The sequence below is a fragment of the Engystomops pustulosus genome, unplaced genomic scaffold (genome assembly GCF_040894005.1).
Source record: "Engystomops pustulosus unplaced genomic scaffold, aEngPut4.maternal MAT_SCAFFOLD_276, whole genome shotgun sequence".
Classification (NCBI taxonomy): Eukaryota; Metazoa; Chordata; class Amphibia; order Anura; family Leptodactylidae; genus Engystomops; species Engystomops pustulosus.
In genome coordinates this window covers 5,129-21,820 of record NW_027285155.1, presented here as the reverse complement: position 1 = coordinate 21,820, position 16,692 = coordinate 5,129, and the positions used below count along the sequence as shown (strand labels likewise).

The following is a 16,692-nucleotide window of genomic DNA, read 5'->3' as shown; positions in this document are numbered from 1 at the left end:
ACCATCTCTGGGTCTTCTGAGTGCCAAGGTGCCAAGACTAGTCATGGTTCATGTCCAGCATTATCTTAGCATCCCTCTTGTTGATCACAATTTGATATAATTGGTCATAGGTAATAGGGTCCAGAGTTCCCCTGCTGCAGACTTAGAGTCTTCCTCTGGCAGTTGGGACAATTCTCCATCAGCCCGGCACCAGCTGCTCCTTTAAGGTACTTGCCCGCTGGAATGCTTCAGCATCTGGAATGCACCTTCTTGTTCTGCTGTCCAGTCGATGTGCGCTTGGGACCGTTGCCCGTCCTTAGGAAGTCCCCTCATGAGTTCTTGCTGGGGTGCAGCTGGCTGAGCAAACTTCGGGATAGAAACTGGCAAATCCCAAGAAGCTCTTGACATCCTGGATTGTAGACAGGTAGGCCTGTTGTGGACAGCTGCAATCTTCTCAGGGTCTGGCTCAATGCCATCAGCACTCACCACGTGTCCTAGGTAATTTACTTTAGGCTGTAGGTAGCACTTAGATGGTTTGACCTTAGAAGGTGATTCTCATAGGTTTTGGAGTATACCTAGGTATAGTAGGACGGTTCCTATGTCCCAAACATCTCTCCATTTACCGCTAAAAAGTTCCCAGGGCATTGCACAAGCTGAAGGGTATGTTGTTGAATCCAAAGAGGCCCATTGGGGTGGTGAAAGCGGGCATCTTAAAATCTTCTGGCACCATGGCCACTTGGCAGTAGGTTAAGGGTGGAGAAGAAAGCAGACGAGATTCCTTGAATTGAGGCAGCAGATAGGCAACCTTGTGGGTGATATTGTTACAGTGGGCAGGTTCTCAGCGACTCCAGTATTGCACAGAGCCCCTATGCTTGCAAGTTAGGGCCTTGCATAAGGAGAGACTGTCCTATGTCCTACCCCTGTCCACGTCTTCTGTTCTACTGGGCCTCCTGAGCTCAGCTGGCATACTGGTGAAGTTCACACTGGGGACTGGAATGCCCGTTACGCTGTTTTGGGGTACCTTGTCTAGTGTCCAACATATCTTCTCCGTTGTCCTCCAAACCTCTGGTGGGCCTCCCTGCACCATATACGGACTTAGGCTGCCCCCTGCGCATAGAAGGATGTTCATAGACAACAATCAGGCTCTATCCCCAGGGAGAATTGTGGAGGCTTCTAACCATCAGTGATTTTCATACAAGTGAAAGTCAAAATCATTTGGCCTCAATACAAAATCCGAATCTCGTCTCTGAAGACTGATATTGGAAGAGGAATTTAAGAATGTTCTCCATAGAGGAGTAACATCCCGCCCAGACGAGTTATGTTACGAAGTGTGAACCTTAAATACCTTGTGAGAGGTTGGAGAAGTAGGGCCCACTAATCCTGCAAGCTGAAAAGTTTCCATAGGACAACCCCTTTAAGAAAGAGATGTCCTTCCCAGTACCCAGGGCTCCGGCTGCCCCCAAGCCAGGACAAGGCTGGGTCTCGGTGGGGGATGTTGTAGATGGGGTGGGGGGGTGTGGGGGGGGGGGTGAGCTACTGAGAAGATGCCCTACATATGAATGGAGATAAGAAGATGCACATGGTCACCACGTCAAGCAGACTGAAGACTAAACGTAAGCCTCATGCGCTCGATTCCTGCAGTTACCCTGCGGCTTGAAGAGTAATTTGGTTTTACATCTTGCAGACTGCACAGAGCCCTGCAAAAGCTGGAACTGGAAACCTCAATCAGAGATGGTGCGAGCCGTGCAGACAAAGGATGGACCTCATCAAACAGAAGCGAGGAGGCCAGCAGAAGGCAAGCAAGGCCAGCCAGGGCGGTCATCCCAGAGAAGCGGACCACGCACATAGCATTTCTACCAATGGACTCAAAAATCTATAATGAAATCCTTGAGAGTAGAGTTTAAAACTAGACACCAATGGTAAACCACCCCGAATGTCCCTACACATGGATGGCCACCAATAGTTATAAGAGACGGCTTCACAAATTCCAAGATTACCGGCCAATATGGAGTCCAGAGGTCAAGAAGGGATTTTCTTTCTCCTCTGACATGACACACATGGTACACCAGGAGACATGGAGGAGGAGGAGATACCAGGAGACAGGCCAGTACACCAGGAGACATGGAGGAGGAGGAGATACCAGGAGACAGGCCAGTACACCAGGAGACATGGAGGAGGAGATACCAGGAGACAGGCCAGTACACCAGGAGACATAGAGGAGATACCAGGAGACAGGCCGGTACACCGGGAGACATGGAGGAGGAGGAGATACCAGGAGACATGCAGGAGGAGATACCAGGAGACAGGCCAGTACACCAGGAGACATGGAGGAGATACAAGGAGACAGGCCAGTACACCAGGAGACATGGAGGAGGAGGAGATACCAGGAGACAGGCCAGTACACCAGGAGACATGGAGGAGATACCAGGAGACAGGCCAGTACACCAGGAGACATGGAGGAGATACCAGGAGACAGGCCAGTACACCGGGAGACATGGAGGAGGAGGAGGAGATACCAGGAGACAGGCCAGTACACCAGGAGACATGGAGGAGATACCAGGAGACAGGCCAGTACACCGGGAGACATGGAGGAGGAGGAGATACCAGGAGACAGGCCAGTACACCAGGAGACATGGAGGAGGAGGAGGAGATACCAGGAGACAGGCCAGTACACCAGGAGACATGGAGGAGGAGATACCAGGAGAAAGGCCAGTACACCAGGAGACATGGAGGAGGAGATACCAGGAGACAGGCCAGTACACCAGGAGACATAGAGGAGATACCAGGAGACAGGCCGGTACACCGGGAGACATGGAGGAGGAGGAGATACCAGGAGACATGCAGGAGGAGATACCAGGAGACAGGCCAGTACACCAGGAGACATGGAGGAGATACAAGGAGACAGGCCAGTACACCAGGAGACATGGAGGAGGAGGAGATACCAGGAGACAGGCCAGTACACCAGGAGACATGGAGGAGATACCAGGAGACAGGCCAGTACACCAGGAGACATGGAGGAGATACCAGGAGACAGGCCAGTACACCGGGAGACATGGAGGAGGAGGAGGAGATACCAGGAGACAGGCCAGTACACCAGGAGACATGGAGGAGATACCAGGAGACAGGCCAGTACACCGGGAGACATGGAGGAGGAGGAGGAGATACCAGGAGACAGGCCAGTACACCAGGAGACATGGAGGAGGAGGAGGAGATACCAGGAGACAGGCCAGTACACCAGGAGACATGGAGGAGGAGATACCAGGAGAAAGGCCAGTACACCAGGAGACATGGAGGAGGAGATACCAGGAGACAGGCCAGTACACCAGGAGACATGGAGGAGGAGATACCAGGAGACAGGCCAGTACACCAGGAGACATGGAGGAGGAGATACCAGGAGACAGGCCAGTACACCGGGAGACATGGAGGAGGAGGAGGAGATACCAGGAGACAGGCCAGTACACCGGGAGACATGGAGGAGGAGATACCAGGAGACAGGCCAGTACACCAAGAGACATGGAGGAGGAGGAGATACCAGGAGACAGGCCAGTACACCAGGAGACATGGAGGAGGAGGAGATACCAGGAGACAGGCCAGTACACCAGGAGACATGGAGGAGATACCAGGAGACAGGCCAGTACACCGGGAGACATGGAGGAGGAGGAGGAGATACCAGGAGACAGGCCAGTACACCAGGAGACATGGAGGAGGAGGAGATACCAGGAGACAGGCCAGTACACAAGGAGACATGGAGGAGGAGGAGATACCAGGAGACAGGCCAGTACACCAGGAGACAGGCCAGTACACCAGGAGACATGGAGGAGGAGGAGATACCAGGAGACAGGCCAGTACACCAGGAGACATGGAGGAGGAGATACCAGGAGACAGGCCAGTACACCAGGAGACATGGAGGAGGAGATACCAGGAGACAGGCCAGTACACCAGGAGACATGGAGGAGGAGATACCAGGAGACAGGCCAGTACACCAGGAGACATGGAGGAGGAGATACCAGGAGACAGGCCAGTACACCAGGAGACATGGAGGAGGAGATACCAGGAGACAGGCCAGTACACCAGGAGACATGGAGGAGGAGATACCAGGAGACATGGGGGAGGAGCAGATACCAGGAGACAGGGCAGTACACCAGGAGACATAGAGGAGGAGATACCAGGAGACAGGCCAGTACACCAGGAGACATGGAGGAGGAGATACCAGGAGACAGGCCAGTATACCAGGAGACATGGAGGAGGAGATACCAGGAGACATGGGGGAGGAGCAGATACCAGGAGACATGGAGGAGGAGATACCAGGACACAGGCCAGTACACCAGGAGACATGGAGAAGGAGGAGATACCAGGAGACAGGCCAGTACACCAGGAGACATGGAGGAGGAGATACCAGGAGACAGGCCAGTACACCAGGAGGCATGGAGGAGGAGATACCAGGAGACAGGCCAGTACACCAGGAGACATGGAGGAGGAGATACCAGGAGACAGGCCAGTACACCAGGAGACATGGAGGAGATACCAGGAGACATGGAGGAGGAGATACCAGGAGACAGGCCAGTACACCGGGAGACATAGAGGAGGGGGAGATACCAGGAGACAGGCCAGTACACCAGGAGACATGGAGGAGGAGGAGATACCAGGAGACATGGAGGAGGAGATACCAGGACACAGGCCAGTACACCAGGAGACATGGAGAAGGAGGAGATACCAGGAGACAGGCCAGTACACCAGGAGACATGGAGGAGGAGATACCAGGAGACAGGCCAGTACACTAGGAGGCATGGAGGAGGAGATACCAGGAGACAGGCCAGTACACCAGGAGACATGGAGGAGGAGGAGATACCAGGAGACAGGCCAGTACACCAGGAGACATGGAGGAGGAGATACCAGGAGACATGGGGGAGGAGCAGATACCAGGAGACATGGAGGAGGAGCAGATACCAGGAGACATGGAGGAGGAGATACCAGGAGACATGGGGGAGGAGCAGATACCAGGAGACATGGAGGAGGAGCAGATACCAGGAGACATGGAGAAGGAGGAGATACCAGGAGACAGGCCAGTACACCAGGAGACATGGAGGAGGAGATACCAGGAGACAGGCCAGTACACTAGGAGGCATGGAGGAGGAGATACCAGGAGACAGGCCAGTACACCAGGACACATGGAGGAGGAGATACCAGGAGACAGGCCAGTACACCAGGAGACATGGAGGAGGAGGAGATACCAGGAGACAGGCCAGTACACCAGGAGACATGGAGGAGGAGATACCAGGAGACATGGGGGAGGAGCAGATACCAGGAGACAGGGCAGTACACCAGGAGACATAGAGGAGGAGATACCAGGAGACAGGCTAGTACACCAGGAGACATGGAGGAGGAGATACCAGGAGACAGGCCAGTACACCAGGAGACATGGAGGAGGAGATACCAGGAGACATGGGGGAGGAGCAGATACCAGGAGACATGGAGGAGGAGATACCAGGACACAGGCCAGTACACCAGGAGACATGGAGAAGGAGGAGATACCAGGAGACAGGCCAGTACACCAGGAGACATGGAGGAGGAGATACCAGGACACAGGCCAGTACACCAGGAGACATGGAGAAGGAGGAGATACCAGGAGACAGGCCAGTACACCAAGAGACATGGAGGAGGAGATACCATGAGACAGGCCAGTACACCAAGAGACATGGAGGAGGAGATACCATGAGACAGGCCAGTACACCAGGAGACATGGAGGAGGAGATACCAGGAGACAGGCCAGTACACCAGGAGACATGGAGGAGGAGGAGATACCAGGAGACAGGCCAGTACACCAGGAGACATGGAGGAGATACCAGGAGACAGGCCAGTACACCAGGAGACATGGAGGAGATACCAGGAGACAGGCCAGTACACCAGGAGACATGGAGGAGGAGGAGATACCAGGAGACAGGCCAGTACACCAGGAGACATGGAGGAGATACCAGGAGACAGGCCAGTACACCAGGAGACATGGAGGAGGAGATACCAGGAGACAGGCCAGTACACCAGGAGACAGGCCAGTACACCAGGAGACATGGAGGAGATACCAGGAGACAGGCCAGTACACCAGGAGACATGGAAGAGGAGGAGATACCAGGAGACAGGCCAGTACACCGGGAGACATGGAGGAGGAGATACCAGGAGACAGGCCAGTACACCAGGAGACAGGCCAGTACACCAGGAGACATGGAGGAGATACCAGGAGACAGGCCAGTACACCAGGAGACATGGAAGAGGAGGAGATACCAGGAGACAGGCCAGTACACCAGGAGACATAGAGGAGGGGGAGATACCAGGAGACATAGAGGAGGGGGAGATACCAGGAGACATGGAAGAGGAGGAGATACCAGGACACAGGCCAGTATACCAGGAGACATAGAGGAGGAGCAGATACCAGGAGACATGGAGGAGGAGCAGATACCAGGAGACATGGAGGAGGAGCAGATACCAGGAGACATGGAGGAGGAGCAGATACCAGGAGACATGGAGGAGGAGCAGATACCAGGAGACATGAAGGCAGGGTGTACATACAGACGCTGTAGTTATCATATTACTGTGTTTTTGCCATTTCCTGATCTTTTGCCTGTACTTGGACTTTTCTTCTCCCTTGTGATTATATACTTCGCCGCCATCGTGGTTTTCCCCGGTTTGTCTTGTGTCTCTCTGTTTGTTCTGTGCTTGTAAAATGGGAATGAAACCAGTGCCACGTCTGCAGTTATGGTTTTCAACCACGTCTTCTAGTCCCACGGCCTACACCCTCATACATGTAGACGCTTGTTACTCTTCTGGTATTTACCTGGACTATTCTCCTGCCTCACGACTCTGTACCTCGCCATCACTTTAGTGTTGTGCCCCCCCCCCCTTACTCCCCGGCAGAGCGCTGTGCCCCCCCTTACTGCCCTGCAGAGCCTTGTGCCCCCCCTTACTGCCCGCAGAGCGCTGTGCCCCCCCTTACTGCCCTGCAGGGTGTTGTGCCCCCCCTTACTGCCCGCAGAGCGCTGTGCCCCCCCTTACTGCCCTGCAGAGCGCTGTGCCCCCCCTTACTGCTCTGCAGAGCGTTGTGCCCCCCTTACTGCTCTGCAGAGCCTTGTGCCCCCCCTTACTCCCCGGCAGAGCATTGTGCCCCCCCTGCTGCCCTGCAGAGCATTGTGCCCCCCTTACTCCCCGGCAGAGCGCTGTGCCCCCCTTACTCCCCGGCAGAGCGCTGTGCCCCCCCTTACTCCCCGGCAGAGCCTTGTGCCCCCCCTGCTGCCCTGCAGAGCATTGTGCCCCCCTTACTCCCCGGCAGAGCGCTGTGCCCCCCTTACTCCCCGGCAGAGCATTGTGCCCCCCTTACTCCCCGGCAGAGCGCTGTGCCCCCCTTACTCCCCGGCAGAGCCTTGTGCCCCCCCTGCTGCCCTGCAGAGCATTGTGCCCCCCTTACTCCCCGGCAGAGCGCTGTGCCCCCCTTACTCCCCGGCAGAGCATTGTGCCCCCCTTACTCCCCGGCAGAGCGCTGTGCCCCCCTTACTCCCCGGCAGAGCCTTGTGCCCCCCCTGCTGCCCATTAGCCGGACGGGTGACAGCGGATCATTACTCGGCGCTGGGAGGTGTCAGGTCGAGGATTTTCCGCTTTGTGGTGACGAGTCGTTGCCGGGGGGAAGGTGACACGTGGCACGTGGTACACAAATACTACTTTAATCATCGCGTCCTTTGGTATATTGAAGGCAATTTGTAAAATAATATGAAAAAAACTAAACAAAAAGAATAAAAAAAACAAAAAAACAAAACCCATATACAAGGAAGTGAAAGACTGTCGATGTCAGGCTGCGCGGGGGGAGGGGCGATGTGCTGCGTGGGGCTGGTGGGGTTGGGTGGTTGCGGGGCGATGTGCTGCACAGTGGCGGGGGAAAAGGGGGGATGTGCTGGGCGGCGGGGGGAGGGGCGATGTGCTGGGCGGCGGGGGGGAGGGGCGATGTGCTGCGCGGCGGGGGGAGGGGCGATGTGCTGCGCGGCGGGGGGAGGGGCGATGTGCTGGGCGGCGGGGGGAGGGGCGATGTGCTGGGCGGCGGGGGGAGGGGCGATGTGCTGGGCGGCGGGGGGGAGGGGCGATGTGCTGCGCGGCGGGGGGGAGGGGCGATGTGCTGCGCGGTGGGGGGAGGGGCAATGTGCTGTGTGGGGCTGGGGTGGGGGGGGTGGGGTTGGGTGGTTGCGGGGCGATGTGCTGCACAGTGGCGGGGAAGAGGGGGGGATGTGCTGGGCGGCGGGGGGAGGGGCGATGTGCTGCGCGGCGGGGGGAGGGGCGATGTGCTGCGCGGCGGGGGGGGAGGTGCGAAGTGCTGCGCGGCAGGGGGAGGGGCGATGTGCTGCGCGGCAGGGGGGAGGGGCGAAGTGCTGCGCGGCAGGGGGAGGGGCGATGTGCTGCACGGCGGGGGGGAGGGGTGAAGTGCTGCGCGGCAGGGGCGATGTGCTGCACGGCAGGGGGGAAGGGGCGATGTGCTGCGCGGCGGGGGGAGGGGCGATGTGCTGCGCGGCGGGGGGGAGGTGCGAAGTGCTGCGCGGCAGGGGGAGGGGCGATGTGCTGCGCGGCAGGGGGGGAGGGGCGATGTGCTGCGCGGCAGGGGGGGAGGGGCGATGTGCTGCGCGGCAGGGGGGGAGGGGCGATGTGCTGCGCGGCAGGGGGGGAGGGGCGATGTGCTGCGCGGCAGGGGGGGAGGGGCGATGTGCTGCGCGGCAGGGGGAGGGGCGATGTGCTGCGCGGCAGGGGGAGGGGCGATGTGCTGCGCGGCAGGGGGGGAGGGGCGATGTGCTGCGCGGCGGGGGGGAGGGGCGATGTGCTACGCGGCGGGGGGGAGGGGCGATGTGCTGCGCGGCGGGGGGGAGGGGCGATGTGCTGCGCGGCGGGGGGGAGGGGCGATGTGCTGCGCGGCGGGGGGGAGGGGCGATGTGCTGCGCGGCGGGGGGGAGGGGCGATGTGCTGCGCGGCGGGGGGGAGGTGCGATGTGCTGCGCAGTGGTGGTGAGACTTTGGTATCAGAATATAAATGTACATGCAACAAGGGGCAGGGCAGCTACACTCGGCCATGATTGTTGTGCATATCCTGCCCCCGTGGCACCGCCACACGTGGACCCAAGCAGGTGCTAGCCATAGCCCGGCCCCAGATCTGTCGCGCCTCTTCTCATATCGGGCGATTACTGAGTCCACAGAAAGGGGGCGCCAGACCCGGTACCCCGATCAGAGGCCGCCTCCTCCTTAAGGCAAAGGGTGTATGGAGAGGCTCCACCTCCAATGGGGTGCACACATGAAGATGGGGGGGGAAGCAGCAGAAATAAATATTTGGGGGCGTCCAGCATGCTCGGGAGTCGGGGTCCGGTCATTATTGCCATATGATGGACACATAGAAGACAATGGGGACATTATGGGACCTCCCCTCCCCCCAGACACATAAGAAAAGGCACAGATCAGTAGAGGAGCGAGCACCCACCGCCCGCCGTGTGCTTACAAGTCTGTGGGGGGTGCGCACAGTGACCCTACAAATTCCCTGATAGAAAGTAAGGAGTATGGCCTGCAGCGACGGGACAGGAAGAGGCCGCTGAGGGGCGGAGCACAGAGAGCCGCTCCGCGGGGGGCGGAGCACAGAGAGCCGCTCCGCAGGGGGCGGAGCACAGAGAGCTGCTCCGCGGGGGCGGTCACTGTCTCCGCTCCACAGGCTGCTGGAGGCACAGCTCGCTGCCCGCAGAGATGATGGGAAGGTGATTGTCCATGTGGTAGCTGATCAGGTGACTGACGCTCTCAAAGCGGTGGTCCTTAGTCCGCACCTGCAAGGAGACACAAGGGTTACCTCGGGGGAGGATGGCTGCCTGAGAGCCTGGCCGGACACCGGGGGCACTCACCACTCCCTCAGGATCCACCAGCAGGAGGTGCTTGGGTTGTCCGTTCTGCAGGCCGGTCAGGACGTACTGCCCCGGGGTGGTGGTGCTCTCTCGCACCAGGAAGTCTCCGTTGACCCTCAGTTGGCGCTCGGCCTCTTTCCGGGTCATCTTGCCATGATACCAGGGCTCCCGCTTCAGCTGCTCCTCCATGCTCACAATGGAAGCCCCCGGAGATATGGCCTCCTCGAAGGGCTCTGGGCGGGACAGGCAGATAAATGGGGATGAAAGGCCGGCCGCTCACAGACGGGCAAAGCCACACAACACAAGACTCACTCATGTCAAAGATGTCTCTCTGGCCGTTGGTGGCACCACGTGAGGGCTGCCGGGACTTGTCCACGTTCTGCACATTTACATAGGAAGGGTCATCGAAAAGCTCAGGCCGGTGCACAGGCTTGGCTCCAGGCACCGGGCAGCGGTCCTTACCTAGAGGAGAGGCACCATGTCATACGGACCACCAACAGACCACCAGGGAGATCTACAACCTCAACCACAGACCACCAGGAACATCTCAGAGAACCAAGGATAATTCCCTGCAACATCCTACACCTACATCTCCACTGCCCTAGACCACCAGGGATATTCTCCAGTAACTTCTATACCACCCCAGTCCATAGGAAGACCTCCAATAACTTCCCCACCACCACAGACCACCAGGGATATTCTCCAGTAACTTCTATACCACCCCAGTCCAAGGGAAGACCTCCAATAACTTCCCCACCACCACAGACCACCAGGGATATTCTCCAGTAACTTCTATACCACCCCAGTCCAAGGGAAGACCTCCAATAACTTCCCCACCACCACAGACCACCAGGGATATTCTCCAGTAACTTCTATACCACCCCAGTCCAAGGGAAGACCTCCAATAACTTCCCCACCACCACAGACCACCAGGGATATTCTCCAGTAACTTCTATACCACCCCAGTCCATAGGAAGACCTCCAATAACTTCCCCACCACCACAGACCACCAGGGATATTCACCCGTAACTTCTATAGCACCCCAGTCCAAAGGAAGACCTCCAATAACTTCCCCACCACCACAGACCACCAGGGATATTCTCCAGTAACTTCTATACCACCCCAGTCCATAGGAAGACCTCCAATAACTTCCCCACCACCACAGACCACCAGGGATATTCTCCAGTAACTTCTATAGCACCCCAGTCCATTGGGGGGGCCTGCACCATTCTATGAGTGTCCTGGGGAGGGGGTCTCCACCATGATCTCTCTCCTGCTTGGGGAGGGGCACTCACCTTGCACAGAGGGCTGTGGCGGAAGTTTCCGTGGGTCTTGCTCGGCTCCAGAGATCTGCCCCACGGGCTGTGGAAGAAGAGGACAGTGAGACATGTCGGAGGAGCACAAGCCCGGAGTGTGAGCTCCCGTGCCCGGTGCACTCACCAGTGTGGCCCCCATGTGATTGGGGCTCTGTCTCGGCACTGAGGGGGCAGTTCCATCTCGTAACCTCATGTCCACCACTCCCCCGATGGGCGGTTCCTTCCCTGGGAAGTCATTGTAGTAGGCGTGGTCTGGGATCTCCTCTTCCTCTTCGTCCCAAGCCGAGCCATCAAATCCGGCCATCCTGTGGGAGAAGCCGAGGCATCGGCCAGGCCAGGTTAGTGCCGGTAAGTGCTTCCTCCACCCGCCATGACACAGGAGGAGCACATACCTGTCATGTGGAGTCACTAATTTGGGAGGATTCTTGAGGTATTGCTTGAACCGTAGTTCGAAAGCCTGACCAATAGTGCTGATGACGTCCTGTGCCAAACCCTCCGGACACTCCAGGATATGGCAGGCTGCAAGGAGAGAAACACACCTGAGGTCCAGAGCCAGAGAGCCTACCCCGTGCCAGAGAGCCTACCCCGCACCAGAGAGCCCGCCCCGTGCCAGAGAGAGCCTACCCCCGTGCCAGAGAGCCTACCCCGTGCCAGAGAGCCTACCCCCGTGCCAGAGAGCCTACCCCGCACCAGAGAGCCCGCCCCGTGCCAGAGAGCCTGACCAATAGTGCTGATGACGTCCTGTGCCAAACCCTCCGGACACTCCAGGATATGGCAGGCTGCAAGGAGAGAAACACACCTGAGGTCCAGAGCCAGAGAGCCTACCCCGTGCCAGAGAGCCTACCCCGCACCAGAGAGCCTGCCCCGTGCCAGAGAGCCTACCCCGCGCCTCTGCCGCCCCCGTGCCAGAGAGCCTACCCCCGCGCCTCTGCCACCCCCGTGCCAGAGAGCCCGCCCCGTGCCAGAGAGCCCGCCCCGTGCCAGAGAGCCCGCCCCGTGCCAGAGAGCCCGCCCCGTGCCAGAGAGCCCGCCCCGTGCCAGAGAGCCTGCCCCGCGCCTCTGCCCCCCCCGTGCCAGAGAGCCTGCCCCGCGCCTCTGCCTGCCCCGCGCCTCTGCCCCCCCCCCGTGCCAGAGAGCCTGCCCCGCGCCTCTGCCCCCCCGTGCCAGAGAGCCTGCCCCGCGCCTCTGCCGCCCCCGTGCCAGAGAGCCTGCCCCGCGCCTCTGCCGCCCCCGTGCCAGAGAGCCTGCCCCGCGCCTCTGCCGCCCCCGTGCCAGAGAGCCTGCCCCGCGCCTCTGCCGCCCCCGTGCCAGAGAGCCTGCCCCGCGCCTCTGCCCCCCCCCCCGTGCCAGAGAGCCTGCCCCGCGCCTCTGTCCCCCCCCCGTGCCAGAGAGCCTGCCCCGCGCCTCTGCCCCCCCCCGTGCCAGAGAGCCTGCCCCGCGCCTCTCCCCCACCCCCGTGCCAGAGAGCCTGCCCCGCGCCTCTGCCCCCCCCCGTGCCAGAGAGCCTGCCCCGCGCCTCTGCCCCCCCCCGTGCCAGAGAGCCCGCCCCACGCCTCTGCCGCCCCCGTGCCAGAGAGCCTGCCCCGCGCCTCTGCCCCCCCCCCGTGCCAGAGAGCCTGCCCCACGCCTCTGCCCCCCCGTGCCAGAGAGCCTGCCCCGCGCCTCTCCCCCCCCCCGTGCCAGAGAGCCTGCCCCGCGCCTCTGACGCTCCCGTGCCAGAGAACCTACCCCGTGCCTTTGCCGCTCCCGTGCCAGAGAACCTACCCCGTGGCTCTGCCGCTTCTGTGCCAGAGAACCTACCCCTCGGCTCTGCCGCTCCTGTGCCAGAGAACCTACCCCGCGCCTCTGCCGCTCCTGTGCCAGAGAACCTACCCGCGCCTCTGCCGCTTCTGTGCCAGAGAATCTACCCCGCGCCTCTGCCGCTTCTGTGCCAGAGAACCTACCCCGCGCCTCTGCCGCTCCTGTGCCAGAGAACCTACCCCGCGCCTCTGCCGCTCCTGTGCCAGAGAACCTACCCCGCGCCTCTGCCGCTTCTGTGCCAGAGAACCTACCCCGCGCCTCTGCCGCTTCTGTGCCAGAGAACCTACCCCGCGCCTCTGCCGCTCCTGTGCCAGAGAACCTACCCCGCGCCTCTGCCGCTCCTGTGCCAGAGAACCTACCCCGCGCCTCTGCCGCTTCTGTGCCAGAGAACCTACCCCGCGCCTCTGCCGCTTCTGTGCCAGAGAACCTACCCCGCGCCTCTGCCGCTTCTGTGCCAGAGAACCTACCCCGCGCCTCTGCCGCTCCTGTGCCAGAGAACCTACCCCGCGCCTCTGCCGCTCCTGTGCCAGAGAGCCCGCCCCGCACATCCCCTCCCACACCTGCATCTCCCACCACCCGCTCCTCCATCATAGGGCATGTACCTCTTTGATTCACTGGATCTTTGGCAACATAGGCAACGTACTCTGCGGTGTCCTGGAAAATAACAGGAAGAGATCATGACACACCCGAGGGTAACCACAGGCACCGCACCCCCCCCACCCTGACACACCCGAGGGTAACCATAGGCCCCCCCCTCCCCCCCCCCCCCCCCCGACACACAGACTATGCTCACCGGATCCCCTCCAGAGGCAAAGGATATGGACTGCATGTGATGATTAGCGATGATCTGTAATAGACAACAATAAAAAACATTATGATCAGTGACCCCCTCCACACCACCCAACCCACCCATCCCGTCACCCCACTGTCCCCAGCCCTCGGCCATCCGTCCATCCCCAGCCCCCTGGGCCATCCGCAGCCCCCGGCCATCCATCCATCCGTCCATCCCCAGCCCTCGGCCATCCGTCCATCCCCAGCCCCGCGGCCGTCCGTCCATCTAGCCCCAGTCCCCTGGCCGTCCGTCCATCTATCCCCAGCCCCCGGCCGTCCGTCCATCTATCCCCAGTCCCCCGGCCGTCCGTCCATCTATCCCCAGTCCCCCGGCCGTCCGTCCATCTATCCCCAGTCCCCCGGCCGTCCGTCCATCTATCCCCAGCCCCCGGCCGTCCGTCCATCTATCCCCAGTCCCCCGGCCGTCCGTCCATCTATCCCCAGTCCCCCGGCCGTCCGTCCATCCCCAGTCCCCCGGCCATCCATCCGTCCATCCCCAGCCCCCGGCCATCCATCCGTCCATCCCCAGTCCCCCGGCCATCCATCCGTCCATCCCTCCCCAGTCCCCCGGCCATGCATCCGTCCATCCCTCCCCAGTCCCCCGGCCATGCATCCGTCCATCCCTCCCCAGTCCCCCGGCCATGCATCCGTCCATCCCTCCCCAGTCCCCCGGCCATGCATCCGTCCATCCCTCCCCAGTCCCCCGGCCATCCATCCGTCCATCCCTCCCCAGTCCCCCGGCCATCCATCCGTCCATCCCTCCCCAGTCCCCCGGCCATCCATCCATCCATCGTCTCCCGGCCATCCATCCGTCCATCGTCTCCCGGCCATCCATCCGTCCATCGTCTCCCGGCCATCCATCCGTCCATCGTCTCCCGGCCATCCATCCGTCCATCGTCTCCCGGCCATCCATCCGTCCATCGTCTCCCGGCCATCCATCCGTCCATCGTCTCCCGGCCATCCATCCGTCCATCGTCTCCCGGCCATCCATCCGTCCATCGTCTCCCGGCCATCCATCCGTCCATCGTCTCCCGGCCATCCATCCGTCCATCGTCTCCCGGCCATCCATCCGTCCATCGTCTCCCGGCCATCCATCCGTCCATCGTCTCCCGGCCATCCATCCGTCCATCGTCTCCCGGCCATCCATCCATCGTCTCCCGGCCATCCATCCGTCCATCGTCTCCCGGCCATCCATCCATCCATCGTCTCCCGGCCATCCATCCATCCATCGTCTCCCGGCCATCCATCCATCGTCTCCCGGCCATCCATCCATCGTCTCCCGGCCATCCATCCATCGTCTCCCGGCCATCCATCCATCGTCTCCCGGCCATCCATCCATCGTCTCCCGGCCATCCATCCATCGTCTCCCGGCCATCCATCCATCGTCTCCCGGCCATCCATCCATCGTCTCCCGGCCATCCATCCATCGTCTCCCGGCCATCCATCCATCGTCTCCCGGCCATCCATCCATCGTCTCCCGGCCATCCATCCATCGTCTCCCGGCCATCCATCCATCGTCTCCCGGCCATCCATCCATCGTCTCCCGGCCATCCATCCATCGTCTCCCGGCCATCCATCCATCGTCTCCCGGCCATCCATCCATCGTCTCCCGGCCATCCATCCATCGTCTCCCGGCCATCCATCCATCGTCTCCCGGCCATCCATCCATCGTCTCCCGGCCATCCATCCATCGTCTCCCGGCCATCCATCCATCGTCTCCCGGCCATCCATCCATCGTCTCCCGGCCATCCATCCATCGTCTCCCGGCCATCCATCCAGCCATCCCGGAGTCCTAGATAGTGGCCATCTCGGCCATCCATCCCCAGTCTCCCAACCCCTTCTCACCTGCTTGCAGTCGGACGCCATGAGGTTGAGGCTGCTGGTGGAGACGGTCAGGGTGATGGGCATCCCAGCGAACTTCAGGTTACACTTTCCCAGGATGGAGTTCAGGGAGCGGCACCCGGTCTGAGGAGAAGAGAAGCCCAGACCCATCAATACCAGAAAAAGCTCCAATATTCCTCACTTCACTGATAGCCAGCTCCAGATAGATAACAACAACACATGCAGGGGCCAGGGATATGATTGTACAGGAGCGGCTGATAACAGGAAGCATTAGACTGATATTATCAGTGGCTGATAACAGAGGACAATAGTGAGGCTCCAAGACATCATGCTCACCTTTCGCCTCCGAAGCGCCCCCTTAGCTCCAGGCACGGCGTCGGACACCAGGCTGATGGCTTCTCTGAGGAGACAGACGGGAGGACATTGGTGACGGACATCACATGCCCCAAACCCCCCAATCACATGACCAGTGCTGCTTACCGTGTGACTTGTGTCCGAGTACTGAAATCCAGCGCCCGCATAGACTGCAAGACCTCCACACACCCCATGTACTGCAAGACAAGGGGAGGTCAGAGCGGGCGCCGCTATGTGTGTGTGTGTGTGGGAGGGGGGGTTTGAGAACTTGCGGCGCTATGTGTGTGTGTGTGTGGGGGGGTCAGTACAGGTGGGTGATGGTTTGGGGGTGCAGTGTATATGGTCAGTACAGGTGGGTGATGGTTTGGGGGTGCAGTGTATGGGGTCAGTACAGGTGGGTGATGGTTTGGGGGTGCAGTATATGGGGTCAGTACAGGTGGGTGATGGTTTGGGGGTGCAGTGTATATGGTCAGTACAGGTGGGTGATGGTTTGGGGGTGCAGTGTATACGGTCAGTACAGGTGGGTGATGGTTTGGGGGTGCAGCGTATGGGGTCAGTACAGGTGGGTGATGGTTTGGGGGTGCAGTGTATATGGTCAGTACAGGTGGGTGATGGTTTGGGGGTGCAGTGTATATGGTCAGTACAGGTGGGTGATGGTTTGGGGGTGCA

At 60.3% G+C, this 16,692-nt stretch overlaps 1 protein-coding gene across 1 annotated transcript; it reads right to left on the bottom strand.

Moving 5' to 3' along the window:
* Positions 1 to 8,855: 8,855 nt before the first annotated feature.
* Positions 8,856 to 16,222, bottom strand: SHC1 (SHC adaptor protein 1). The gene is made up of 11 exons (XM_072132223.1): positions 16,150 to 16,222; positions 16,006 to 16,069; positions 15,673 to 15,792; positions 13,790 to 13,843; positions 13,599 to 13,650; positions 11,589 to 11,715; positions 11,321 to 11,501; positions 11,176 to 11,242; positions 10,193 to 10,342; positions 9,881 to 10,113; positions 8,856 to 9,805 (listed from the first exon to the last, which is right to left on the bottom strand). Exons 1-11 carry the CDS (start codon positions 16,215 to 16,217, stop codon positions 9,677 to 9,679), a joined length of 1,245 nt encoding a protein of 414 aa, XP_071988324.1. The 5' UTR covers positions 16,218 to 16,222; the 3' UTR covers positions 8,856 to 9,676.
* Positions 16,223 to 16,692: the final 470 nt, after the last annotated feature.